Raw genomic sequence first — 27,603 nt, 5'->3', positions numbered from 1 at the left:
GCACCGCAGGAGAACCATAAAAATAAATCGGTCTCCCAGCCTTCTCATCACTCGAGGTCCCTTTTACATCTGTTTTGCTTTGTCCCTGCTCCAGGTGTACCGTTTTAAGTTGACTAATTTAAAAGAGATGGGCATAGTTGTATTTGAAAACAAAACTTCGTATTGCTACCATAAATGAAAAAAAAAAACCCTATTATTTGTTATGAACAGAAAATAACCTTAAGAATACAAGCAACACAAGCTCATTCATTTCTTGAATAAATAGCTGTCAGGCTCCGGTCTAGTTTCTGGGGCTACAGGGGTGGTCGGGAGGGACAAAGGCAAGCAACCGAGAAAAAATAATGTCAGATCGTAGTCGATACTGTGCAGAAAACAGACAGTGGCCTAGAAGGGCTACTTTAGAGGGGGTGGTCTTGGAGGACCCCCTCGGAGATGTCATTTGAGCAGAGACCTGAAAGGTGGCAGAGCTGACCGACCGCCTTAATATCGAAAACCGAAAACAAGGCCACGACTTCTCAACCAGGCACTGCTGCGGGCAGGAGGCTGCGTGACCTCACGCCCCACGGACACTTGCCGAGAGGCAATCCAGAGGGCAGGGGAAAGGCACGTCCTCGAGGTGGTTCCAGGTTTGTTCTGTCTGCACCGGTTCCTTCAAGTCTGGTACCTCCGGGCGAAAGTAACCCACTTAGGGAAGCGCTGCAACCTGAAAGCGAGGCAGTCTGAGACCACGGACTGACACATGGTGGACCGAGACCAAGCACAGCGAAGTCGCTGCCCCAGGTTGGTTAGTAACGGGCAGGACTGGGGTACCGACTCTGAACTCTCCTTCCAAGTCCAGCCCCGTCGCTGTACACCACGTGGGTCCAAGCACTGGCTGTCAGCGAGCAGAACCGGGGAGACTCCCAATCCTGCGATCCGCATTCCAGCGCTCCCGACAGCTCCTTCCCAGGCATGGCTCAAAACGCGGAGCACAGGAATTTTCGGAGCGGGACACCGAGCGCGGTCCCTGGCGCGAGCATGCGCAGGAACCCCAGGCAGCCAGGCCGCGCTCGGCGCTGGGGGAGGGCCGTCCGAGGCTGACGTCCGCTACGCCGGCGTCAGCACCCCGTGAAGAGGAGGGCGAAGACTCCATCCGCCATGTTGGATGCCGCAGATTCGCCATAAGCTAGCCGGCTCTTTTCTTAAAAAAATAAAAATAAAGAGCGAAGCATCAGCGGGGCGCCCCGCCTTCTCGGTGGGCACGGGAGGGGGTCCGGAAGAGCCCAAGGCTTTTTTTTCCTCCGCGGTGGGGGCGTTGCCATGGAGACGCGGGCCGCAGGTGAGCCGGGCTGGGGGTTGGGGTGGAGAAGAGGTGGGGGTGGGGCACGGCGCAGCTTGCGAAGCCGCTTCGAGTTTGGAGTCGGGAAGAAGCGCGCAGGCCTCCGGGTGGCGGAGGGATCCGCAGTCCGGGGCGGAGAACGGACGTAGCGGCGTCCTTCGACATCACGCTCAGTCGCTGGCAGTATCCCGCCGCCTTGGTTTTTATTAAAAAAAAAAAAAGTAACAAGGGTGCTGGCGGAAAAGGGGAGACGGCGCACGCGCATACTCTGGCCATTTCCAGGGTAACGGGTTGCGCTGGGGCTCGCGCCAGCGAAGGGTAGCTGGAGAACACGGGTCGGGAGGTTCGAATCCCGGCGCTGCCAACTTTGCGGCCGAGTTGTCGTGCCTCCTTTCCTGGTTTCCGTTTTCTCTTCTGTGAGATGGGTAGCTCCTTTAGACCACGTACTCGGCCCCAGTGCTTTGAAGGGACAGGATTCAGTCGAGCTACTGAAGGAAAGTTTCTTAGTGTCCTAACGAGCAACTGAGTAATCGTGCAACATGCTGTGATGAATTGTAATTTACCCTCTGCTGCTGCCTAGCTCTGCCTAGCTCTCCGCTACTCTTTAAAGTTAGCACAAATGCCACCTCCTCCAGGCAGCCCTTTCTGTTTTCCAGCCTCCCAGCAGAGGCAGCCTCTTGGCTGGCTGGATGCAATGGTGTGATGGGCCTTTCACGTCACACCAGGTTCGAGTCCCTTAACCATGAACTTGGAAGCACACCCCAGCACTGATGAGGAACAAAAGTTTAGAGGGGCCCATTTTATCCAGTTTTAAAATGGCAGGGCTGAGGCTTTGAAAATCCACTTTCTCCCATTTGGGATGAAGTCCAAACTCCTGTCCACAGTAAGGGCTCAGTGTGAATGTCTCGGATGAAAACGTGGATGCAGACGCGCTCACTCACCACCTTCTGTCCCTGTGGGTCTGCTTTCCTCGAAGAGCCCAGTGCCCCTTCACAAATGCACACTTAATAGCCCCCGGACTTACCCTCCACGACTGCCCCCCTCCAGCTGCTTCTGAGCCTGCTGGTTCATCCTGAAGCAGCTGTAGTGTCTCCAGAAGACACCAGGACCTTATGTTTGCTGGCTGTTGGGTGCCCTCCCCCCATCCCCAGGAGCACCTTTCCCGGGCTGAGTTCGAGACAGCTGCTGGGGACGGTGCCCCACACCCACACCAGGCAGGGCTAAGGAGCCCTTCCGGCCTTGGTCCTGCCCTCATCCCGCTGATGTGTCTGATTCAGGCGTGGGTGGCGTGGAGTGACAGTGGTCGCATCCCTAGCCAAGAGTGGCAGGGCCTTAAACGAGCCAGCCACACTTTCCTAGGTTGACAGAAGAGCATCCAAACCTGGACAGCATGTTTATAGTAACGTATTTGAGCCAAACAGAGGAAATGCCTGGAAGCAAGACCTCCATAGGCTGAAAAAATGCTTCCAAGAAATAACAGTTTTCAGCTTCTTTTATGCATTTGGAATTAAGGAGGGAATACAAGGAAGAGGACAAGAAAATGTGGAAAAGTTCGAGGTGGGGGTGGGGTGACCGAGTTATCTGGAGGATGGTCACACTGTAGCAGGAGGGTCTGAAAGGGGCTGTCAGAGGCGGCAGGACTTGCTTAAGGCAAAGATAAGCCTTTTACTAAAGAAGTTAGAGGCCTAGGGCGTAATTACCCCTCCAGGCCTGCCCAGTTAGGAATTAGTGGTCGCCTCGCCCTGGGAGGTGGCTTTCCCTGGAACTGAAAAATCATGACTTCTGGGTGTGGTGCCCCCCGCCCCCCCCAACCAAGTCAGTCAGCTAACTGCTGATTCACTACACGAATTGCCCTTTTCTGGAACTGACAGCTTTTAACAAGAAACCCAGGCATTTGCAGTAGTTTCCTTTCCTTTCTGGTCATGATAGATGAGAAAAGATCACATTTTTTAATGTATTGTTGTCAACCTGTGGTCAGCTAATTTCTGAAGTTTCCTGTTTCGCTTGGTTACATAATCGAGGAGAGGCACCGCAGTCACTGGCGAGAGAGGGCTGCAGCTGGTCCCCCTGGAAACTGGATGTTTGACTGCCTGGTTCCCTTCTCCTTGGGCTTCTCCTCTTCCTTGTAAAGTGGTTCCTGTTTACTCTGTAATTCACATACCTTTTCAGAGACAGCCATCAGAAGTAGTTGGGTTTCCGCCCAGGGCGAGGGCAGTCGAGAATTAGAGATATTAAAAAGAATGTCCTCCATGGCGTTTCCTTTCGTAGATAGGTCCATGCACGCCACCTCCGAACATCTCCCATCCAGATGGGCTGACTTAATTTCGTGGAAGGGATTTAGCTTAGGGTTAAGTCTCTCTGTGCCCAGCTGTTTATTCTTTTAAGATTCCACTGTTTTTGGCATTTCTCAAGGGCAAGTGTCCACTGTGAGGGCTGGAACCGTGGGGAGGGCGGAAGGCAGGTGTGCCCGGGTCCGGAGATCTGCCACCCCCCAGAGTCCTCGCCAGGCACGTCCTGGGACTCTGGGGACACTGCCCCTGTGTCCTGCTTCCGCGGGGGGCCTCGGCCCACCCCTGGCCCTCCCTGCTTGGACCCGGCCTCTCCATGGGGTAGCTCCCTGCAGCGTCACCCACCCATTTGTGGATGGAAACGGGGGTAGACTTTAATTTCATAACAGAAAAAAAAGTCGCCCTGGCAGGGTGGCTTGGCTGGTGACAGTGTTGTCCAGACAGGGGGTCTGTCTCCACTCAGGGCGCAGACAGGAAGCAACCGACGAATGCATAAATGAGTGGAAAAGCAATTTGATGTCTTTCTCTGTCTGTCTCTCTCTCTCTCTCTCTAAAAAAAAAAATCCAATAAAAAAAACGGTTATCTGAGAGTGAAGCAAATAGACATATTAAACATTTATTGCTAGTTTGAAGTTTTTCCTCCACCTCCTTTTTCAAGTGACATAAAACATATAGGTAATTGAGTTTGCTGATAGAAAGGTGATGTGTGGCATATCCGTATCAAAACGGGCTGTACCATGGGTGACAGGCTTTGCTGTCATTCTTTCAAACCATGTAGCATGCGGAGCTACAGACTGTTGCACTCTGGAGCCTGGCACCTTCTGTCGAGACTGCATCTGGGCCGAGGCGGCTCAGGCAGGAGGAAACAGAGTCATCGGGGAAAACCACCTGTGTTTTTTGTCTGCCCCGCCTTCGCTATCTAGGTGGAGCCGTGCGAGGAGTGCCTACGCGAGGGGCACGACCAGGAGTAGAGTTCGGTGGCAGGAACTGGCACCAGGAGTGGAAAGACATCCACAGGCAGGGACGCGGTTGGGATGTGGGCACTGCCTCCTGGCTCATGTGCAGGGCCAGGGTCAAAGGTGAGAAGAAGCCAGGAGGACGCTGTGCCCTGGAGCCCTAGCGGTCCCCAGGGTGGGACAAGAGTCCTGGTTTGGACACGTCACACTTGGTTGGATGGCTCCACTGACCTTTGGAGGTTTGAGCCTGAGCTGTGGCCGGAGGGACTGCAGGTGTGGCCAGGGTACCCTTGTTCTCCTGTCTTTGTCGTCACTGAGAACCCCGGACCCTAGCCAGCCTACTCCCGGGCTTGTCGGAGCGGTCCTGCTCCCTCTGGCCCTCAAGTGTCTCGTGAGGGGGCTCCCTCTGTCCCTTCCACTTCCTCTTGTCTTTTCTCCCGCTGCTCGCCTCAGGCAGGGGGTTCCATCTGTGCTCTGACCAGCTGTGGCGGCTGGCTCCTCTCCACGGTCCCGGGTCCCGGGTCCAGACTTGTGCTCCCTCTGTGTGTGCGTCTGTCGGGGAGAGGGAGGTGTGCCGTGAGGGTTCGGTGGCTGAAGACGGGGTGTGTCGGGAATTGGCACGTGTCTTGACTGAGGGCGTCTCAGAATGCTAATGTGCCCTCTCCCCCTCTGAACCATTTGAGATGAAGTGGCAGACGTAGTGCCCTTTTACCCACTCCTAAATACTTTCTAACAGCGAGGACTTTCTCTTACATAACCACGTTGCACTTGTCAACGTGAGGAAGCAGCGCTGGCGCAGCGCTCTCCCGAGTGCGTCAGCAGAAACCCCTAGTGTGACCCGCCGCCCCAGCGATGTCCTGGTGACTGTCCACGAAGCCGGGGACATCCCGGGTCACGCACCGCGCTCAGTGGTTGTGCCCCATCCCCGGTTCGTCTGGAGCATTTCCTCTGTTTGCATTCCGGAGGATTCATACTTTTAAGAATACAGGCTGGTTATTTTGTAGAACGTCCTTCCTTTGGGCTCTGTGTGACGTGCCCTCCTGACTCCGGTCACATCCCGCAGTTCGGGAGGAATTCAGGGAGGCGGCGCTGAGTTCTCGGTGGTTCCGTGAGGAGGCCACGCAGTCCTTTGTCCCGCTGGGGGCGGTGCTGCGCTCCAGGAGGTCAGGTGCCTCCACAGCAAAGTTACAGTTGTTCTCCTTTGTGATTAAACGTCTGGCGATTAGATACTCGGACACTGTGTGCTTATTCTGCTGGCCTTCACTCCGCGATCGTCCTTCATTCACTAGTGTTCGCGTCCGTTGATGATTCTCGCTGGAATCAGTTACTATCCCGGTTGCTAGGTGATTCGTTTCTAACTCCATCACTGCTTCTGCATCTGCCAGTTGTCGTTGTGTGTGACCAACAATGTCCTTTTCTCCTTCGTGTATCTTTTTGTATTAACTCGAGCTCCTGACTTTTTGTTTCCATTAGTGGTTTATAATCCTGTACCCTTATTTAATCCAGCACTCAGGGTGCCCCGCGTGTGGCCGTTCGAAGTGCCCGCGCCACACCCTTGCCTCCCGCGAGCGCCCCCTTGCGTCCGGTGCAGCAAGGCAGTGCTGTCCGGGCCCTGGGGTCGGCTGCTTCTGCGGGGAGGCCTGGCTTGTGTTTGCGGAGAGCGGCGCTTGGAAGCCGGGATCTGGGCTCGGGGTGAGCGCTTTGTTGCTGGGGTGTCGCGGCTGCTCCGCCTGCCCGGCCGGCAGACACAGCTGGGAAAGGGATGCACAGAGGCTCACACATCTGTATGTTTTTATCTTAGAAACCACTGAGGTCAGATGGATCTCTCCACTTCCGACCCAGCGGCCCAGGGTGTATCCTCCCCTCCCCTTTACAGGGTTGTAACCCCTCTTCCGACCAAGAGAGCAGCGCCCCCCACTGCCGGCAGTATAGCCGCCGGCTCGCTCCGCCCTGGAACGTGCGTGGGGTCGCTGCTGCACGTCCTGGGGACGAGGGGCCTGCTGACCCGGAGTTTAGGGTTCGCTCGCAGTAGTCCCCGCTTGCCCGCGCCCTCCCGTTCCGCAGTCCCAGGTACCCGCCCAGAGTCAGCCGTGGTTCAAAAATATTGAAGGGAGAATTCCAGACATAGACAACTCGAGGGTTTTAAATCGTGCACCATTCCGAGTGGTGTGATGGAACCTCCCTCCGTCCTCGGGAGTGGACCGTCCCTTTGTTCACATCCCCACGCTGTGGGCACTCCCGGCCGCCCCTCCCTCGCCCGCATCTTGGTCACTGGACCGGCTGTCGGGGTACCCGGGGCTTGCGTGCAGGTCACCCTTAGTGTGGGGACGCTGGCGGTTCTGGTGTGCCCGAGACGAGCTCAGAGTGCTTTTTTGGTGAAAAGGTGGAAGTTCCCAACTTAAAGTGCAGCGTAAGGGAATATCGCCAGTAACATTGTAACAACTGTGCGTGGTGCCAGGCGGGTACTAGACTTATCAGGGGATCACTTCGTAAATAACGCAAATGTCGAGCCATATGCTGTACACCTGAAACTAATATAAAATAATGCTGAATGTCAAGTGTAATTGAAAGATAAAACAATAAAAATAAAATAAAAATTCCAAGGAAACATGTATTGGTGTTGCAATGAAAGCTTTCTCTTTGAAATTAAGAATAAAGTAAGAATGCTTTTTATTGTCACTTCTGTTTCCCCTTTTATTGAAGATGCTAGCCAATAAGAAAAAGATGTAAGAATTGAAATAAACTGGTAAACCCTGGCCGGTGTGGCTCAGGCGGTTGGAGTATCATCCTGTGGACTGAAAGGTCGCCGTGTGGTTCCCAGGCAGGGCACGTGCCTGGCTTGCAGGTTCAGTCCCCGGTCCGGGCACCTGTGAGAGGGTTCTCCCCCGCCCCCCCCCCCCTTTTCCTCTCTCTAAAATCAACAAGCATGTCCCTGGGAGAGGATGAAAAGAAGAAACAAACCAACAGGTAAATTCTATTATTCACAGAGAACGTGATTGCATACGGAAAATGGCTGTGAATAAAGCATTAGAATTCCTAAATAAAAGTCCTCATCTCAGCGAGGAGGACAGTGCCCTGTGCGGAGGCCACGAAAGCGTGGGGTCAGGACGCATCCGCCCTGAACGGCGGAGGAGAGAAGAGAGATCGGGCTGGCTTTGCCGCGGCCCCGCACAGGGCGGAGCCATGGGCGTGGCCCGCACAGGGCGGAGCTATGGGCGCGGCGCTCCTAAGCGCTGGGCTGGGAGGGAGACCACGTTCAGTTTGCGGGTGGAGGACACGAGCTGAAAACGAGTCCCGACTGATGGCGGCCTGTTGCGCCGGAAAGTTTTGAGCCCCTACGAGGACTTCAGCCAGGGGTCCCCGGAAGCAGACGACACCCAGAGGTGGGCTGCCAGTGAGGGACAGTCACACGGACTCAGGAACGGGTTTGGCCCCTTGCCATCTCACGGCGTCCCACGAGGGCGGTGAGTACGGTGCGATACGGCTTCAAGAGAGGCCGCATTCCCATAGCTGTCATTGCAGAGCGTGGTTACTGTCACTCTACTAATGATTGTCGTTAACCTCTCACTGTGCCCGACTCAGAAATCACACCTTATCCGAGGTCCGTGCATGTAGGAAAAGCAGTGTATGTAGGGTTCGGTACTGTCCGTGGGCTCAGGCATCCACTGGGCTCTCGGACCCTGTGCCGTGGACAAGGGGGGCCCACTGTGGGTCTCTCCTTCTCGTGGCCTGAGGCCCACCGCGCACACCTGCTCCCCAGCTGCTGGGGTTTGTCCTCCCCGCCCTCCCCGCACCTCCCCGCCCACGCCAGTGCCCCGGTGGGTGCTCCTGCCAGGTGGGCTCCTGGCACTTGTTTCTGTCTGTGTTTCTTTCCAGGGTCTCCCCTCACACTTGTTTGCATATTCATGTTTTAACTTCTCTAAGTGTGTGACTTTTGGAAGGGGTGTATTTCTTGTATTTCAGGGAAAGGAGTGAATTCTGCTTCTCTCTTTGTGGGGACGCAGACACAGGAAGTGGCGGAGACGCCCGGGGGAGGTTTCCCAGAAGGAGTGGAGGACGGACGGAAGGGGGCTCCCCAGGGACTCTGGGCTCTGCCCACCTGCCCTCCCGCGCACCTGTCTCCCAGCCCCTTCGTCCGGGGCTGGCTTCTCCTCCCCAGGACCGCCATTCGGACGCCACATTTGTTCCCGCGTTATAGACGGGGCTCCGGGCCCACGGAGGTCAAGGGCTGCCTCCCCTCCGCTGGGGTGGCCGCGGCCGGCCCACCCACGCGGGCCTTTGTTCCCCGCGCACTGTCTGATGTGGGAGCCAGAGTTAAAGGGACTTGGTTAACTTACCTATTTCTCAGGGCTTTTCCTGTGGACACTCTGGAAATGATCTCTTGACAGGAGTGTAGTGTTTCTCTATTTATAGGTAAATATGCTGTTGACCTTTAACATCGATCTCTTTAAGCTTTTAACTGTATTTGGAATTAAATGATATTGATGGTTTTGAGGAAGCATATTTAACAAACACACAGTTAAATGCTCGATTACAGATTGTAGTGATTTCCACTAAGGTGAATATTGCCGGGCTGCGGAGGGGGGGGTGCGGGGTGGAGAAAGTAAGGGCCCTAGCTTATATTCAAGGGTATTTAAGAAAAGTCTCTCTGAGAAAGTGACCGTGGAACTGAGATTTAAGTAATCTTAGATCACTTAAGATTAAGTGATCTAAGGCTCCTGAACCGAAAAATGAAAACCAGCTTGATAACCAGAGAGCCAGGCGCCTGCCGGTTCTCTCCACTTCGCAGAAGGAGTTCCTAGCATGCAGCTTGGAACCGGGTCCCCGAGGCCGGTTCTCCTTGCCCTTCACTTCCCACTGGGGACGTGCAGGTCAGAGGACCCGTGCAGGTGGCTTGGGAGACAGGGGGGGGACCCGGGGCGGGGGGGGCTGTGGGCTGAGCTGGGACTGTGGGCCCCACCGGGGCCAGGGCCTGTCCTGCTGGGCTGAGGACGGCACGCTGGGGAGCAGGCCAGGGCCGAGAGGCTCACAGATACTTCCAGCGCTGGGTGGAAGCAGCGGCCTCGCCGGGGTTGCCCACAGCCGTGCCAGCTGCAGCCGGGTCTGGGAGAGGGCGGGCTGCCCGCGCTTCTAGAGCTGCCCAGACTCGGCGGGGACGAGGGTCAGGTAGGGCTGTCGACCCCCGGCCCCCACCCCTGGCCCTAGACACTGGCTGGGAGGCTGGACCTGCTACCTCTCCGTGTCCCTTCCAGGGCAAGAGCCTATAAAGTCAGACTACAGATAATAAATAACACCACAGTCACTTAAAATCAGTGTCATCAACAAAACGGATTTATTTGTGTTCCTGGAGGGCAGGTTTGTGCCTTACTTGTTGCTAAACCTGCCCAGCATAGTGTGTGGTTTATTCTGTTCTCTCGTTAAATGCTGAGTTATGGGATTAATAAACAAAATAAGTTAAAACTTACCCCCCCCCATCAGAACAGAGTGGCCCAAGTGTTTGGAGCATGAATACACCTAACACGTGTCTCACATCTCAGTCACCAGGAGTGTGGGCCAGGTCGTCCTGGCGGGGTGCAGAAGTGGGCCGGTGGGGGGGGGGTTGGAGAATTCTTTTTTTCCAAGTTTTCTTCTTGCTTAAATTTAAAGATCTCTTCTGGAATTTAAAAAGACCTTAGACATGTTTGAATGTTAAAGAGCATGTTCTTTCTCCTAGAATTACATTTTTTAAAAAATTTTATTTATTTTTATTTTTGGAGAGAGGGGAAGGAAGGGGAAAGAGGAGGAGAGACACATCGAAGCCGGAGAGAGACCATTGATTGGTTGCCTGTCTCATGCACCCTGACGGGGAATTGAACCAGTGACCTCTTGCTTTTCTGGATGACACCCAGCCCACTGAGCCACACCGGTCAGGGCTGTCCTAGAATTAATTGTCAAGTTCAGAGCACTGTATCACTGGGACTGGCCTCGGCCTTTCATCATAGATAAAGTGGATATTTAAGATCCGAAGACGAATTTGCATGTCTCCGACAACTGCCTTCAGTCCCACCCAGACTGTTACTTCCTGTCTTTGACTCCGCCCCCGGGAGCCCAGAGCGAGCGGCCAGCTTCCCTGCCCGCAGCAGTGATAAATGAAACTGTGTCTCCTCGTCTGCACCTGCAGTGTGGCAGGGACTCTGGTGGGGAAGTTCCGAGTTCCCCAGTTCTTCCCCTTCAGAAGTAAGAAAGATGCACCCGCCGCCTGAAGGAACCAAAAGGGACCAAAATAACAAAACTGGAAGCTCAGGGCCTGGTGGCAGAGTGGCCATGGGCATTGCTGTCCCCTCAGACCCACTGTACAGTGGGAGGGGACTTCGCACATTCTTTTGTGACCCTTACCCGAGGACACGTGTATTGATTTTAGAGAGAAGGGAAGGGAGAGAACAAGCAGCATCGATGTGGCAGAGAAACATCGATCAGTTGCCTCCGGAATGCGCCCCGACCAGGGATCAAACGCACAACCTAGGCATGCTCCCTGACCGGGGATCGAACCCGCAACCTTTTCTGGTGTGGGGGACCATGCTCCAACCGACTGAGCCGCCCGGCCAGGGCTGCACATTTTGTTTTATCGTGGGGGTGGCCCCAGAGACCCGGCCACTGGAGAGGTGCAGCGTGAGCTCCGGGGCCAGCTTGGTAATTGCACAGGGCAGCTGTGGCATCAGAGGGCTCCCTGGGGTTGGTGGGGGGGGCCCACATCCTCAGGGCTCCCCATACTTCCGCCTGGGGTCCTGCCAGCCCGTGGAGAGCGGGCGCTGTGCCTGCCTACACGGAGGCTTTGGGGTGCTCTCCCAGGGCAGGGCCCGACCTGGCGTGGACGGGGTTGAAGGTGGGCCTGCTGCATCGCCAGGGCTCCCGCTTTGAGGGCGCTTAACGATGACTTAAAAACATGCCAAGTTTTAACACGGAAGAAATGTGGATGCATAAAATTAAAATGCCGCTGCCGGCCCAGCCTTAATTATAGCTGATACCCAGCATTTCTCATGTTGTTTTGTTAATCCAGTTTCAGCGAAGGAACACTCACGGGATTTCTCCTTTGCATTTAATAAAAATGTTAACTCTGTGAGCTATAGAAGTTGGCACATTCATCAGCATTTTATGAGATGCATGATAATAATGCCACAAATTAGGGTGAGCGTGTGTGGGAACTGCTGTCCCCGAGCCCCCAGAGCTGGGAGGGCACCATGGAGATTATTTGGGGGTGGGAAGTGGGGGGGGCGGTGCAGGGTGTGGAAGGGGCCCCTCCCGGCTGTGGGGGAAGCTGCGCTGGGTGGGGCTGTCCTCACATCCCAGTGTTGGCCCAGGTGGTCTGTCCGTGTGCGCACACACTAGCCTCTGGGTGAGACTCAAAGACCAGGCTCCGCTGTAAAACCGTCGGAGGCCTCTTCTGACCAGGGCCCCCCATCGCTCAGAGGGGAGCACCGAGGCCTGAGGAGGTTCGGAGACCCCCACGGTGTGCGCCACGCTGGAGGTGAGCCGCCACTGTGGGGTGGGGGGGGCCCAGGCCCACTGCTTCCGGAAGGACGGTGCCTGGGGTGTGGGGGTCACTGATGAGCTGGGCACAGTGCGGACACCGTGTCCCCCCCCCCCCACCCCGAGGCCCTGCGCAGGTGGGCGAGTGCAAGCTCAAAGGTCGAGCACACGCACCTGGCCACAGGCTGCAGGGCAAGGGCGGGTCCAGGTCCGGGTCCGGGCCGCGGGGCAGCTCCCCTCTGTCGCCCCACCGTGCCGGCGTAAGTAAGGGGCCCGCCTGCGGGTCAGACCCTGCTCCTCCCCAGTGTCTTCCTTCAGATTCACGTTTACGTTTTAACGATTGATGTGTAACTTGTGTGTACGCAAGTGTGTGTAAGATAGAGGCATGGCTCCATGTGTGTTCACAAACATGCACGAATTCCCCATGGGACCAGCCAGAACTCCGCCTCCCCGAGGCCCCGGCTGCAGCTCCCCACCCAGGGGAACCCGTCGCAGCTCCAACGGGCCCGAGAGCCGGTGCCCCTTGCCGCCCCCTGTGGCTGGAAGCTCGCCCGGGCCTGAGTCAGGCGTCCTCGCTCAGCGTCGCTTCCGTGGCACAGAAAGGGGCATGTGCGTGGGGAAGCACCCTTAGGGGTGCACATCACCTGGGTGTGCACGCGGGAGACCGGCCAAGCAGTGCCTGACTGTGAGGAGGAGGACCGAGCCTCCTTGTCGGAGTGGGTCTGACTCACCCGTGGCGAGGCCGGGCCTGGGCTGCGGGGACAGACCCGTCCCCGGTGGCATTGCACCGGGTGACCCTGCCGTGGGGCCTCCAGCGGCCAGGGTTTGCCCTTCCTGTGGGCTCTCCTGCCCTGTGACTGCGGCCCCCTCCCCAGGCCCTGTTGACTCATCGTAACATGGGGAGAGCAGCCCCCTTAAGGGACTGATGTGAAGGCTTCCAGCAGAGGCAGGAACCAGAGGATGTTAGTTAGCCCTCTTTCCTGCACCCTGCTCAGCCCTCCCAAGGCTCTCTCCTCAGGGCAGGCAGGGTGTAGTGCCCTGGCCGGCCACCAGGGGGAGCCGCTAGCACGTGTATGTGCCGGCTGGGAATGACCGAAGGCCCTGTGCTTTCTGTGTGGGTGACGGCCAGTGTCTTTGTGTTTCTGCAGAAATGGCTGTCTGCCCTGTGCGTGGTGGTCCTCTGCCCCCTGCTTCCGGAGCCCTTGCCAAGCTGTGCAGTGGGTGTGGTCCCTACGTGCGCGGTCCGGGGGAGTGATAGCACCCACCACTGACACCCCCATCTTCCAGCTCACTGCCGCCCTGCAATGAGTTGCTGCAGTGCATGGTGACAGACTCGGGGAGCAAAGTCCCCCTTCTGGTGCAGCTGCCCTTCTTAGTCGTGATTGGTTGTTTGAAATGTCCCTGTGACCGTGATGCCCGCTGTGGGTTGGGGACCACGGCCTGTCTTCCTGACGGTGACCCCGTCCTGTTACAGGAAACAGCACATCAATCTCCTGGCTCGGTGCTGGCCGCTGCGGGGGAGGGGTGGGCAGAAATGGCAGTCAGCTTGGAAGGTCAGCTCGGTCCAGTGTGGGCTTTTTAATGCATCCGGCTGGGACTCCTTGGCAACGCACTGACTCTCCGTGTCCCAGCTTCCTGCTGCATCACACGGGGCGGGGGTGGGGGAGGTTGGTGGTGGACGTGGGGATGGGGATGGTGCAGTCCCGTCCCGGGCGTCTCCACAGGACAGTGGGGGGACCCAGTGCAGGCATATATGACCCTCTGTGTGAACACAGGGGGCAGCTCAATGTTATTCTGCAGACGGGCTGGGCGGGGAGGGTGGGCGTGCCTTCCCTGCCCGGCCTGCCCTGGCCACGGCCCTCTGGTGCCTGGGCGCCGTGCTCGCCTGACCCAGGGCTGGACGCCGCGCACCCACCTGGTAGCTTGTCGCATTGCGTGTCTCCTGTGTCAGGAACACCTTTTCCCCATGGATGCTACATCTGTCTGTCTGTCTGTCTTCTTCCCTCCCTCCCTCCCTTCTCTTTCTTCCTTTCTTCCCTCCCCTCCCCTCCCTCCACCCTCTCCTTTCTTCTTTTATTCTAACCTGAACACCATGCACTTCTCCTTATCAGCCTAACACACCATCACGAGAGAATGACGGGCGGCACGTGAGTCGCCATGCCCCCGTCCTGGCCTCCCCAGCCCAGCCGAGTGTCTGTCAGCCTCAGAGAGAAACACCAAACACTCGTCAGCCGTGAGGAAATCTCTTTAATTGCTGGTGTTTACAACTCAGGAGGCTCCAGATCCAGATCCAGATCCAGCCTTTCAGCCCCGCTGACCACACCTGGGAGGTCGCTACTCTTCCCCATGGGGCATCTTCCTGGGTACCTCGCCCTGGCCTCTCTCAGATGGGCCTCCTGCCGGGGAGGCCAGGTGCCCCTTGCCGTCCCACGTTGGTTCTCCGAGGACCAGGAGCTGCTGCGTGCTCCAGAGGCACCTGGCTCGCCAGCCATGCCGTGCATTTGCACTCCCCATCCCTAGGTGCGAGGCTCTGCGGGGCCGGGGCCTGCCGCGTCCGGCCAGCCCCGGTGCGCGCCCTGCCCTGCCCTGCCCTGCCCTGCCTGCAGGAGTCCTCTTCGCTGCGGTGCCCCCAGCTGTCCTGCCCGAGCAGCCTCCCAGTGCCGCAGTCACAGGGATCTCTGTGTCCTCCACGCGCTCCCCTGCGGCGGGCACGTGGTGGGCGTGTCCTCATGCAGACAGCCGCCCACCGTGCACGCCAGCACGCCCGGCTTCCTGCCTTGGGCTGGAGCTGCCCGTGCGCTGGCCGAGCAGCCCCGGAACCCCCCCAGGCCGGAATCTGCCCTCGTTGGCCACGTGCAGCTGCCTCCTCTGTAACGTGGGTGACCCACACCCCACGGCTGACTCACGGGCGGGGCCAGGGCACAGCCGTGCCGGTGGCCCGCTGCGCAAGGGCGCCACGTCGACGGGGACCCCTTTCACACGATGGATTTGCACGTTCGTTAGGACCGTTTTCGGCAACTGGCAGTAAAGTGTCTTGTTCCAACAGAATCACAACATTGGGACCACTTTCAGGGGGAGCGGGCGTCTGAAGGAAGGGGTGCATTTTTCCGTGTCTCACTGGGGGAGGGCCTCGGGCTGCAGCAGCCCCGCTGGTGGGATTGAGTGTGACCAGGAGTGTGGCAGCGCCCCGCACTGTGCACACGTTTGTCTCCCTCCTGCTCTGGACATCGGGGCGTGACGTGCTGCCACGGGGTCACCCCCCGGCAGTGGGGCTCCCCGCCAGAGCGAGTGTGCAGGGCGCTGGGTGCGGACACGTGGCCTGAAGGGGAAAGGGCCGGCGTCGGGAGTCGGGCTTCCCCAAGTTCACATGCAGCCTCCCGGCACTTACGCCGGGCGGCACCTGACGTGGGATCTGGAAACGTCGCCGAGTGTCACCACTCACGTCGTCACGTGTCTGAAATCAGGAGGCGTCCCCCCGTGGGCGTGGCAAGCAGCCAGGGCCCCCTAGTGGACGCGGCGGTGTTCCCTCATCTGGTGGCGTGTCTCTCAGAGCGTGCGGTTCCTGTGTCGGCGCCTCCCGGGGGGCGGGGGCGTCAGGCGGGGGCGTCTCCGGCAGGAAGGAAGGCAGCGGTGAAGCCCGTTCCACGGGGCTGCTGGGCGGAGTGAGGGGCCTCGCGTGGGCCGTGCTCGGCGAGTCGCACGTGGAGGGCTTACGTCCCCCACTCTGAACCCCGGTCCTCGGTAAAAGCAGGTTCTCAGTGAGTGTGGTGACGATGATCATTCTGACGATGTGATGTGTGGTCCGTAAAAAACCTGTTCGTAAGTGGGGGGACGGTGTGTTGCCCCCGCTTGCGCCCAGGCCTCCTTCCTGAAGGTGAAGGAAGAGGGCACTTTCAGCCGTGCCGGGCTCCGCCACGTGAGACTGCGTTCGTCACGCGGGCCGTGACGGCCGCCGGGCTCTGTGCTGTTAGCATGTTCCCCTTCCTGCCGGGAGCTGCCCGCTGTCATGAATGTAATGACTTTGGGGCCGGTGGAGAACACGGGAACGGAAACACAGCTCTGAGAGCACTCGCCACCCACTTCTCACAAGCTGCGTGATGTGACAGGAGCCGAGGTCTGGCCGTTGAGCGCCCCTTGAGGTTCGTCAGTCCCAGTGAGACACAGTTGCGGAGCGGAGAGGGTGATCTGTACTTACTCACTGAGGGGAAGAAGGGAGGGAGTGTTTTTTTAAGCCGTCGCTTTTAAGTGCAGTCATTTGGTCGTCTGGTGAGATGTAGCACTTGATCTTCTTGTGGTTACGGATGGACATTCGGCACGGCTGTGGCCCTTGGTCGATCTGGCGTTTACACTGCGCGCCCACTGTGTCCCCAGCAGCACCGTGGTTGGGGGGGTGGCCCTGGGCCAGGCAGGGCTCCGGCTGCAGGTGCTGCACACGGCGGCGTGCACAGCAGTCCCCCAGAGCTCAAGGCTCCCCTCCGTCCTGAGGTCGGGGGGTGGGCCGCGCTCGGGAGCAGGCCGGCTCCAGCCGCCACATGTGCCTCCGGTGCCCAGAGGAAGGGTGGGGACCTGTCAGCGACCAGCGGTCCTGCCCAGCGTCAAAGCGGCCCCACCAGCCTCCTGGTTGCATCTCCCACCCGTTCCGGTGCACCTCCCGGGGGAGTGGGGTCCGAGGCCCTCGCTTGCTCCGGGGTCCCCAGGCAAGGCCATGACGGTCAGCGGGGGGCATGTCAGAGGTCACAGACAGGGCCTAGCTGATCGCAGGTCAGCGCTGGGAAACCAGGGCTTGTTTATTGCCGGGCTTTCCTTTCTCATAGCACCGAGTGGCAGACTGAGAGCTGGCAGGTAATTCGGAGGCTTCGAGTGCTCAAACCCCAGGCTTCTGCGATCTGTCTCCCCTGTGCCGAACACGTCATTTTCGTTTGAATCCTTTTGTTAGGATGAGCGCCCAGTAATTGGGCCTGAAAATGCATCCAAATTATAGCATCTTCATCATGATTAGCTGACAACATAATAAGGGTGTTCCAGGGTGTAAGATACATTTTTTCATGTGAGCCTGCTATAATAATGAAAATAGCTCCTTTGCTGTTATTTGGCAGACGAACAGTTCTCAGTGCCTGGGGAAGGCGGCCCGCTCTGACACTTGCTCCCCACGCGTTGGCTTTATGCTGTCTCCGCGAGGCTCTGTGACATCTCCAGTCCTGGGGGCAGTCGCGGACCCCGTGCAAGAGGGGACTCGGTGCCTCCCGCCCGGCTTTCGGCACAGGCTGCTCGTAAATAAAGGTCGCACCGTCGGTAGCGAGACAGCCCTGCTCCTCACCGGTGCTGGCCCTGGGAGGGCCCTGTGGCACTGCGGGGGCCCTGGGCTGGGTCAATGACAGCTGGGCTCCACCTTGGCCCTGCAGTTGGCCGGCTGGCTGTGCGGCCGACGGAGGTCAGCCTCTCTGAGCGTCTGTCCTCCAGCTGTAGAAGGGGGATCATAAGCTTGGGCTGGCCAGGAGGTGGGGGGACCGCCTGAGCTAATTCGGGGAGGCACCCACGAGACGGCGTTGCAGGCCCAGCGCTGTGGAGGCTCCGGGAGCGCCCGCCTGCTCTGGGCCCCGGGTGGTTCTGTGACTCAGTTCAGGGGCTGGCCAGCCTCCCGGGCTGCCCTGCACGGTGGAGCCCGGGGCTGACAACCGGCCTAGGTCGTGTGTGCTATGCCCACCTGCCCCCGAGGGGCTCCAGGTCCAGCCCCCTCACCTTACAGGGCTGGACACGCAGCAGACACCCGGGAAGCACATGCTGGTTGACAGCAGGCAGCCAAGGCCCAACGCCGCCGGGGCCACCGAGTCCTCCTGCTTGTGCTGCAGCCCCAGCTCTCCGCCCCCCTCCTGACAGCACTTGCCGCGCCTGGGGACTGAGACCCCTCACGACAGCTCCGTGGTCCCCGGGAGCTCTCTCCGTGAGACAGATGTCACAGAAGCCCCTTCCTCCTGAAAGCAGACAGGAATCGAGATTACCTACAGGCCCGTCGGGAAGTAGTTTAAGTAAAAATGCCCAGATGCAGTTGTTCCATGACGTGTCGGTCTCTCTTGTGAAGCGGTGGCCTCCTCTGTGGCAGGGCCTCGTGCCTGCGTCCTCTCCGTGTCCCGGTGCCTGCCGTGGGGCCCGCTCCATGGCCGCTGCGCGCCAGGTGCTGAAATGCACACGGGAGACGCTGATAAGCGACGTGGGGATTATGTGCTTCTCCGTGATGATTTCCATTTCAGATATCATCGCGATAGCGGTGAGCGCTTCAGCCTTCACCCGGAGGCCCTCGGCTCGTGGTCCGCAGCCAAGCAGCTCCTGTCGGGAGCAGGTAGCGGCGAGCCTAGTCTCTGCCTCCCGCCAGCCGTGACTCGGGCGGGCGGCTTATCCTCTCTCAGCCTCGGTTTCCTCCCCCGTGGGGTGGGGATTGCGGGCCCCTTCCCCCTGAACGGGGGGCTCTCTGCGGGACCCGCAGAAGCACTCTGAACACAGCATGGCCCCACACGGAGAGAGCGCTGTTACTGCAGTCTCTTGTTAGTTGCGAAGCCTTTTGGGTTCCTTAGGAATAAAGCATATCTTGGAAAAAATAAAATATCGATCGGCTGTATTCACGAGAAATTCTCATTGATGAAGCAATGTTCTGCTTTGTTAAATTTCTATTTCATGTGCCGCTGGGGAGGAAAGCATTCTCCCAGGCCATTACTTCACCTGCCTGTTCTCGGAGAAGCCCTTTCTTTGAGTCTGGAGGGGGCCCGTTCCTGTGACCAGTGGGTCCTGTCCACACTGGCTAGCTCGTGCTGGCCTGCCGCCTGTCTGTCTGGTCTCTGCCCAATGGGGCAGGAAAACGAGGTGGGGGTGAGCGGGGAGTGGAGAGCGAGAGGTTTTGGTTTGCAGACGGGAGGACTGATGGCAGGGGCCGGGTCGGGGGGGGGGCACAGAGAGGGAGACTTGGCCACCGGGAGGGAGAAGCAGGAGTCCCTGCCACAGTGCCGTGGGTGGCTGCCAGTGGGCCTTCGCAACACCCGCTGTCCGGCGGCCTTCCCGGGCAAGGGCTGCGGGGACACCTTCGGGTACAGGCTCAGGGCGCGCTGTCTGCAGAGTCTGAAAGTCCCACCAGCGATTCAGCAGTGTCTGCCTGCTTCTCATCTCCAGGAGCCACCAGCTGTAGCCAGTGTCAGTGATGCAGACACTGCCTGCCCCATGGGCCTCTCCCCCGATCGGCCGCCCTGCGCACACACAGCCGGCCACTGCTTGTGCCGCCCCTCACGCCAACCGGGGCGAGGCCGGTGGATGGGCGGAGGCGAGGGGCTGCGGGTGTGGTGGGCGAGGTGTGGGCGGGGTCTCTCCTGGCTGCTCCAGTGACACAGGCAGGCAGGCGAGCGGCCGGAGGTGAGGCTGGGGGTCCGGAGCACAGCGGGGACGGTTTCGTTCCCCAGCGACGGGGAGTCCGTGGCCTGGAGACTCGGTAGGACTGCCCCGTGGCCCTCCGCGGCCGGCGGTAGAGAGTGCCCATGGGAACCAGTGCGAGTTTTCAGCTGCACAGCTGTGTGGGCGGGGACACGTAAGTTGGGGGGAGCTGGGCTGGTTCAGGCTGCGGTTTTCCGAGTGCCTGCTGTGTCTCCGCTGCAGAGTGGACCCGCTGCCTGCGGTTCCTGTGAGATTCTGCCCCCGAGAGGTGCCTACTGCGCCTCCAAGGTCACTACGGCACTTAGGGACTGGGGCTGGACATGCAGCCTGGGTGTCTAGCTTCAAGGCCATTGTCCTATCCTTCCTTTCAGTGTCAATGTTAAAAAAAAACCCTCTAGCTTTTAATTGTTATTGGATCCTAAATTCAATATGTATTTTTTAATTTATTGATTTTTTTTGACAGAGAGACATCAATTTGTTGTTCCACCTATTGATCCATTCAGTGGTTGCTTCTTGTATGTGCTCTGACTGGGGATTGAACCCGCAACCTTGGTGTATCGGGACAATGCTCTAACCAACTGAGCTAGCCAGCCAGGGTCCTAAATTTAATATTCTTATATGTGCCTACAATTATTTTATCAGACTCAAAAACCAGTTTTTTCCGTCACGTCTCCCTGCCTGCCACACCGGATGAGCATGACGGCCTGTCAGGAACTGTTTGTGAATGGTGACGATGCTTTAAACAGGGCAGAAGTGGCTTAGGAAAGGGACAGGTTCCCGTTCTTCTGGTTCTTACCTTCTGTGCCAGCCAGCGAAAAGGTGTCTCGGCTCTTGAGAGGTGTTATTTTGTTCGTTTCTTGGGCCCAGCTTCAGGACAGTGCAGCTGGCACCCCTGACTGCCGTCGGCACGGTCACTCGGTTGAAGGCCGGATATAATTTCCAGGTCCTGTCCTCATTTTCACCTTCTCTGTGCTGTTACTGGAATCCAGGCTGTGGAGTAGGGTCGGGTCTCAGACACGTCCGTATTAGACGTGGTCCAGGGCTGAGGTTCTGAAAAACGGAAGAAAGGCTTTTCTGGCAGCAGGGACAGCAGGGGCCGCCGGAAGGGGGGAGTGAGCTTCCTGGCGGGGCGGGAGTCCACGAGAGAGGCGGTCAGCTGGAGGCCAGCGGTGGCCCAGACGGGTGACCTTCAGTGCTTTGCTTAGGCAGTTGGAAGCGATTATTGTTTCTGTGAAGACGCAATCACATAGTAACACTTTGTTTTCTTACAGAAAACCCGGCCATCTTCATGTGTAAGTGCTGTAACCTCTTCTCCCCGAGTCAGTCGGAGCTCCTCTCCCACGTGTCGGAGAAGCACGCGGAAGAAGGGGTTAATGCCGACGAGATCATCATCCCCCTCAGGCCTCTGAGCACGCCTGAGCCCGCCAACCCGAGCAAAGCCGGAGAGGGTAAGGGGCGGGGGTCCCGGGCGGGAGCCCCGCCGCGGGTGTGCGTGTCCGTGGCGGCGATGCTGACGCGCCCTCAGATACGCGGAGTCCGGGCTCCTGTCTGGCGTCCTGGGCTTTTGTCCGGTGGGCATAGATCCACGGAGAGCCCATAGGCAGCCCAGGAGCCCGGTCGCAGTCTAGGACAGTGCAGGTCTGCTCGAGTGCGGCTGTGTTGGACCCCCTGTGCCTGTGGGTGCTGCTCCGTGCCCGGCCGGTGGACGGAGGGAGGAGTGGGAGACCGGGTGGGTGAGTGAGTGAGTGAAGGGAGGAGGCATCCTCCAACAGGCAGAAAGGCGTGCACTCGCTGTCAGGGTAAGCGGGGGTTTAACCCAGCTCTAGCTCCTACTGGCTGCGCTACCTGAAGCAAATGATACTACGTCTCTAACGCCTCACATTGCTTACCTAAATACAGACAGATGTTCCCGTCGCAAGGTGGGCCGTGAGGAGTAAGTCACGATACAGCTACAGGAAGCTGTTCTTGTAACATGCGTGATAAGTAAATACATATATTCTTGAAGACAGCATTTGCGAACCAGTTATGTATACTTGGACCGAGGATTCCAGCTGCAGAATGCTTTGCTTCTCACGGACTCCCTCACGGTCACGGCGTGCGTGGGGAGGCACGTCTGGGGTGCAGCGTCCGCCATCTCCGCTGAGCGGCATCGGAGGCAGCAGGCGGAGGGGCGGAGGAAGCGTCCAGGCGGTGTGTAATCCGGTCCCCGCAGACGAAGAGTGTGTTCGGCCCGGGAGGAGCAGCGGCAGACAGCAGTTAGCAAAAAGCCCACACGCACCTCTTGTTACGTGCTGGCAGACGGCGGCCGGTCTCCTGTGCGGGAGCCCTGTCTGGGGCGGTGACCGTCCCCTCGTAGGGCTCGTTAGCCACACCAGTAATCCAACTGCTCGTTCCTGGGGGTTCTCAGATGCACTTCCAATAAGCGGGCCGGCTCACGGATCGCCTGCCCGACTCGGTGAACGAGGGCAGACTCCAGGCAGGAGGCGAGCTGGGTGGCGAGTCCCTCTGGCCGTCCCCAGGGTGCTTGGGAGAACACGCCTGGCGGAGCGTTAAGGCGTTGACACGTGAGAAGTCGTTCCCGTCACTCTGAGCCTCGTGAGGTGAAAACGGGGAGAACCCACACCCGTGGCCGTCTTGGCAGACGAGGAGGACGGCAGTGTTCGCAGCCCGCCCCCCATCGACGGCCAGCAGCGGGGTGCCCGGGCCTCCCTCAGCCCACCTGGGCCTGTGAACAGACCTGCCCTCCGGGCACCGAGGAGGCAGGCGCGAGCTGGGCGGTTTCTCATGCTCACGTCCTGCCCAGCCGTTCACACTTGGTTCTGTTTGCACGGGGGGACGGGAGGGGGGGCAAAGGTCCGTGTCCGGCCCCAGGAGTCCACCAAGTAACCCGATTACAAAACAGGCAAGCGCCTGAGTAAACCTGTCCCAAAGAGGATGTCCAGGTGGCCGACGGGCACTTGCGCGTCATCTCAGTGTCACCGCCCGTCGTGCGGGACACGAGCGTCAGTACTGCCACGAGGGGGTCACCGCGCACCTGTCAGAGCGCGGTCGTGGCAGAGACGAGAGCGCGTGTGCCGGAGAGGGCGTGCGGGAAAGGGGGCCCTTGCGCCGGGTGGGAGAGTGTACACCGGTGTAGCCCCCGTGGGAAAAACAAGGTGGAGCCTCCTCACGAAATTGAAAGCGGAGCTGTCGTGCCACTTGGCAGTCCCGCCTCTGGGCATGCGTCCAGAGGGGGTGACGTCGGTCTCGGGGAGGTGCCGGCCCTCCCGGGCTCACTGCAGCGCCCTTCACGACAGACCGGCTGTGGGAATGAACGACCTGAGTGTCGATGGACAGATGAGCGGACCTGGAAAGTCACACACACGCGCGCGCGCGTGAACGTTCCTCAGCCATAACAAATAAGGAAGTCCTGCCATTGGCAGCATGGATGAATCCGGAGGACGCTATGCTGAGTGAAGTAAGCCAGACACAGGAAGACCAGTCCTGCGTGGCCCCACATTTCACGTGTGGAATCCACAGTGGCGGATTTCAGAGAACCAGGGGAAAAGAATGAGGGTTGCCCGGGGTTGGGGGCAGGGGGAGGTGTCGATGACAGTGCCCAGACTTCAGGGTGAGGCCTGGGGACCGAACATTCGGCGTGGTGGTTGTGGATGACACCGAGTCTGTTCATCTCCTTGACATTGGCTAGGAGAGTAGACCTTCCGTGTTCGAGCCGCACGCCAAAATGCGGTCACGGTGTGAGGCGAGGGACCTGTTAATGAACTTGATCGCAGGAGGCATTTCACAGTATAGACGTATATTAAATCATCTCGTACCTCTTGAAAATCACAGGTACAGCCTAAATCTGCACAATTTTTATTTGTCAATGATTTCGTAATAAAGCTGCGGAAAAAAAAGAATCTCCTAGTGCCAGGGGCCTCGAAGCTCAGCCAGCCCGCTCTCTGCCACCCGGTCTGGGGGTGAGTTAGGCGTAGCCTTCCCCACCTGGCAGGTGGAGCCTCGGTGGCCCCATGCCTCTCCCCGAGGAGCCGCTCAGGTGCCTGGGCTGTCCAAGGAGCGTAGCTGAGCAGGTAGGTGGCGTCACAGCCTCCGTCGGGAACTTCAGGTGCTGCTGCCCCTGCCTCTGGAGTGGAATCTACATGCTTGGGAAAATGGATAATCTCTTCTGTGAAACTTCTGTGGCAGACAGGAGTCTGAAGGATTAACATGAAAAGAACTCTGAAAAAGCCTGTTACAAAGCTCTTAATTCTCTTTTTATTCAGCTTTGCTTATTAAGATCTTCCTACTAAAATGAAATGTGAATAAGAGATAAAGTAATTGTCATTTTTCACCTCGCCTATAAACAATACATGAATGCACGGCCACAAGCAGATAGAAGTTCATGCGGGATTGCGTGCAGTGGTGTTTTATAAGGTGCGCACTCCTGACCTCCACCCTGTCCCTCCCTACATCTGATGTTAGTGCAAGACGGCACAGGACTTCACCCGGAACTCTGCCCTCCTTCCTGGGGACCCCCTCCTCTGTGTCTCTCCCGCAGCTAGCCCCCCATGCTCCTCCGGTCCCTCATGATACCAGCCTGCAGCCCCGGCCATGGCTCTGCCCGGAAAGCCCCCGGAGGCGTCTCAGCCTGGCTCACCCTGCACGGTCCCGACTTGTTTGTTTGAGGTGGCCTCTAGGAACTTGACCTCGGCCTGGGTGGGTAGGAGGCCCTTCTGTCGGCTCCTGTGGCCCCACACATGTGTCTCGGTTCTGTCCTTCCTGGGGCACGCTCATTGCCTCTGTCCCTTCCTCTCACTTGTTGGGAACGCCCGAGGAAGGTGTACGGGCTGCTTCCACTCTTTGGCCCCAGGCCCTGGCCCGGTACTGTCGTTCGGGCCTCCAGGCCCACTCGGACGGACGCCCCGACTCTGCGATGGAGGAGTGCGTGACCTGGAGAGCAGAGGAGGTCGGACAGCGCCGGGCAGACCTGGGAGATACTGCTGCGGGCTTGGCTCTGACCGCCCCCGTGAAGTGACCACTGCCATGAAGCGAGTCGTCGTCTTCTTGCTGGTGAAGCGTCTTCCTCTCCGACCGTGACGAGTGCAGCGCCTGGGAGGCACAGTCCAGCGCAGCACAGCGGAGTGAGGCGTGCCTGCCCTCACGGCTACCTGGGCAGGGAGCGGGGGACAGGACTCGGGTCCATCCAGCGTCAAAATGTCTTCGTGTTCCTGTGGAACGCTGGGTATCATCACATTCTTACCACTGAGCTACTTTTATAAGTTTTTTTCCTTATTAACTGATTTACTTGGTTTTTAAATTTTTACTTATTTTTAGAGAGAGGGGAAAGGAGGGAGAAAGAGAGAGAAACATCAACGAGCAAGAGATACATCAACTGGTTGCCTCTCGCATGCCCCGGCTGGGGACGTGGCCTGCAACCCAGGCTTGTGCCCTGACTGGGAATTGAACCAGTGACCTTTCAGTTCACAGGCCGGTGCTCTGTTCACTGAGCCACACCCACCAGGGCTAATTTACTTTTGACTTAAATTCTTTTTTTTTTTCATGTTTTTTTAAAGATTTTATTTATTTATTTTTAGAGAGGGAAGGGAGGGAGAAAGAGAGAGAAACATCAATGTGCGGTTGCTGGGGGCTGTGGCCTGCAACCCAGGTATGTGGCCTGACTGGGAATCGAACCTGCGACACTTTGGTTCGCAGCCCGAGCTCAATCCACTGAGCTATGCCAGCCAGGGCTACTTTTGACTTAAGTTCTTAAATACATTTTCTCTTATTTACTTGCATATATAAAGATTAGTTGCCTGTACTGTATAACTTAAAAATGTATTTCTTAAGTCTTTAGTAACTCAAACTCTAAATATGAGAAAATGTCTTCAAAAACCTTTTATTAAGAATTCCAAGTTCTTCTATTTTTCTTTGTGCAAGTCCATAAAATTTGAGGCTTCTAAAGGCTTAGTTTGTCTCTAATGATTTCTATTCAGGTTTAACCTTCACAATTCATTTTAGGTTGAGAGATACTTGAAATGGTTTAATTAAACTTTTAACTGAGTAATTGGTTTATCATTTTGGTATCCCCTTATAACACGAAGGTTCCTAAATCCTCTGGTTTACTTCAGAGCCTCTAATCTTCTGGTCATGTGGGAAGAGGTCTGCAGGAGACCCTTCCATTCTCCTTCCTTTCTTCTAATCTAATCTGGCTGTGGTCCAAGAACAAGCTGGTGAACGGACCAAGCTCATTCCCCCTCCTGTGTATATGTGTGTGTGTGTGTGTGTGTGTGTGTATAAGAGAATGTGTGTGCGCACACACTCATTCATCCTGGGGGAGGCTGGGCAGTTGGGCTTGCTCGAGGAGGAGTTTCTGTGGGTCTCCTGGGAGTCTTGTTTGGCTCCTCCATCTCCTTCCTGCCTTCAGACTTTCGGGAGGACTTCCCTTCTCCTTTTTGTCTTTCCTTCCCTCCTGTTTCCTTATTACATTTCTTTATTCGGTAACGGGGCGCCTGCAGTATGCCTGGGTGCAGTGCTGGGTGCAAGGCTGGGTGCTGGGTCTGGGGCGGGCCCTGGGCTCTCCTTCTGTCGGGTCTGCTTGCTGGCTGCTGGGTGGCAGCGAGGCCCCAGCGGACTCCAGTGCTTCTCTGAATTAAGTCTGGGCTGGAAGGGGGGATGCTGAGTCTAGTCACTGGGTTGAAGGATGTGGCCCAGGGGCAGTGGGCATCCCAGTTTAAATCTGTGCTGTGTCTTCCGGGCACTTAGCCCAAGTAGGGTCATTCTGCGTGCATGTGGGCACGTGGTACTTGCTGTTCTGGTGGCCACTGGAACCTGAGCCGCTCCATCCACGGGGGCAGGCAGCGCAGGGCAGGGAAGGAGTCTGAGACTCGGGTTTCAGTCCTGCAGGGCTGGGGCTGGCCCACAGGCCTTTGTGCGGATCACAGAAAGGAGCCCCACGTCTGGGCCTCTGAGTCGGGAACAGCCTTGCTCTCCGAGTAGACAAGCTTGAAATGTGCTCAGGACCGAGGCACCAGTGCCAGGGAGCTCAGCCTGGGCCCGGGGAGTGTCAGCCCCCACCGCCCTCCGTGGGCCTCGTGCAGGGCTCAGCTGGCACCGCGGGCATGGAGACTGCTGGTGGTGCGGGCAGGTGGCTCTTGTCGTCTGTTCAAGGGGCGGAAGACACTGGCCCTCTTTCAAAAGAGGCTCTGAGACAAATACTCATAATGCCTTAGTCCCTGCCAGGTGCACTATGTGCTTAGTAGCCCTCCCCTCCCCTTTGTATCCTCCACCTGGGGTTCAGGTCAGGATCGGCTCGTGCTGAGGCCGGTAGCTGGGCAGTCCCATCGTCATTTGTCCACAGCACTTACAGGTCAAAAGGTGTTATTTCCATGCTGTGATTTCACCCGAGCCGACATAGAGGTGAAGTTCACTGACTCTGACGCTAACAGAACTGGGTTCTGGTGACACCTCTGCCATTGATTGGTTCTGTCTTGGGACCAAGAACTCACCTTCTGAAGCCCCAGCACCCTCCTCGGCAGAAAGGGAGTTGCACTAAACCATCCCCGGGGCTTTGATGAGGATGCGTGCAGGAGTGCTCTGCGCAGGGCTGAGATGTGCACGCTTAATAAGTAATGATCGCTGATCAGTGTGGTGAGTCCACATTATTGCCGGTGACACGCAGGCAGGCGGCAGGCAGAGGGTGCCTCTGGCCTCTTGCTGCCTCGAGTCCCGGGCCCGGCTGCCGTGTGTCACACACAGCGGTTCCTGTGTGGCCCACAGGCCTGGAAGGCGCACACTCGCTCATTTCTTAGCAATAATTCATCATCTCCATGTCGTCTCCTGGGCTGGTTGGAAATAAACATCACGGAGATGGACTGTCAGGGCCTGGTGGTGTGAGTGTTGAGGATTTTTCTAAGTCCTCCAGCTGGTTTGATGAGAGATCGGGCTGGTGAGAGGTGGGAAGGCTGGCCCCGTCCGTGTGTCCGTGGGCTCAGGCGTAAGGACACTGCTGAATCTGTACTGGCTTTCTTGGTGTGTGAGGTATTTTTAAATGAAGAGAGCAGGGGACCAGAGCCCTAATGAACACGAAAGGGGGTGCATCCAGGCATCATATGACCTATCAGTGGACTGGCTGGGTGGGGACCAG

The 27,603-nt window shown here is 57.8% G+C and overlaps 1 protein-coding gene across 2 annotated transcripts in view; it reads left to right on the top strand.

Moving 5' to 3' along the window:
• The first annotated feature begins 295 nt into the window (after positions 1-295).
• The window catches only part of ZFAT (zinc finger and AT-hook domain containing), a 111,639-nt gene continuing 84,331 nt past the window's right edge, over positions 296-27,603 (top strand). The window contains exons 1-2 of one of the 2 annotated variants that reach the window (XM_045861515.1): positions 296-1,318; positions 20,753-20,929. In XM_045861515.1, the coding sequence (XP_045717471.1) occupies positions 1,300-1,318; positions 20,753-20,929 (196 nt within the window). In that variant the 5' untranslated portion in view covers positions 296-1,299. The remainder of the gene's footprint in view (positions 1,319-20,752; positions 20,930-27,603) is intronic. The other variant, XM_045861516.1, reaches the window with a different exon arrangement.

This window comes from Phyllostomus hastatus, unplaced genomic scaffold, assembly GCF_019186645.2.
Source record: "Phyllostomus hastatus isolate PE091 unplaced genomic scaffold, TTU_PhHast_1.1 phas_scaffold_21, whole genome shotgun sequence".
Classification (NCBI taxonomy): Eukaryota; Metazoa; Chordata; class Mammalia; order Chiroptera; family Phyllostomidae; genus Phyllostomus; species Phyllostomus hastatus.
This window is presented reverse-complemented; position numbering and strand designations above follow the sequence as displayed.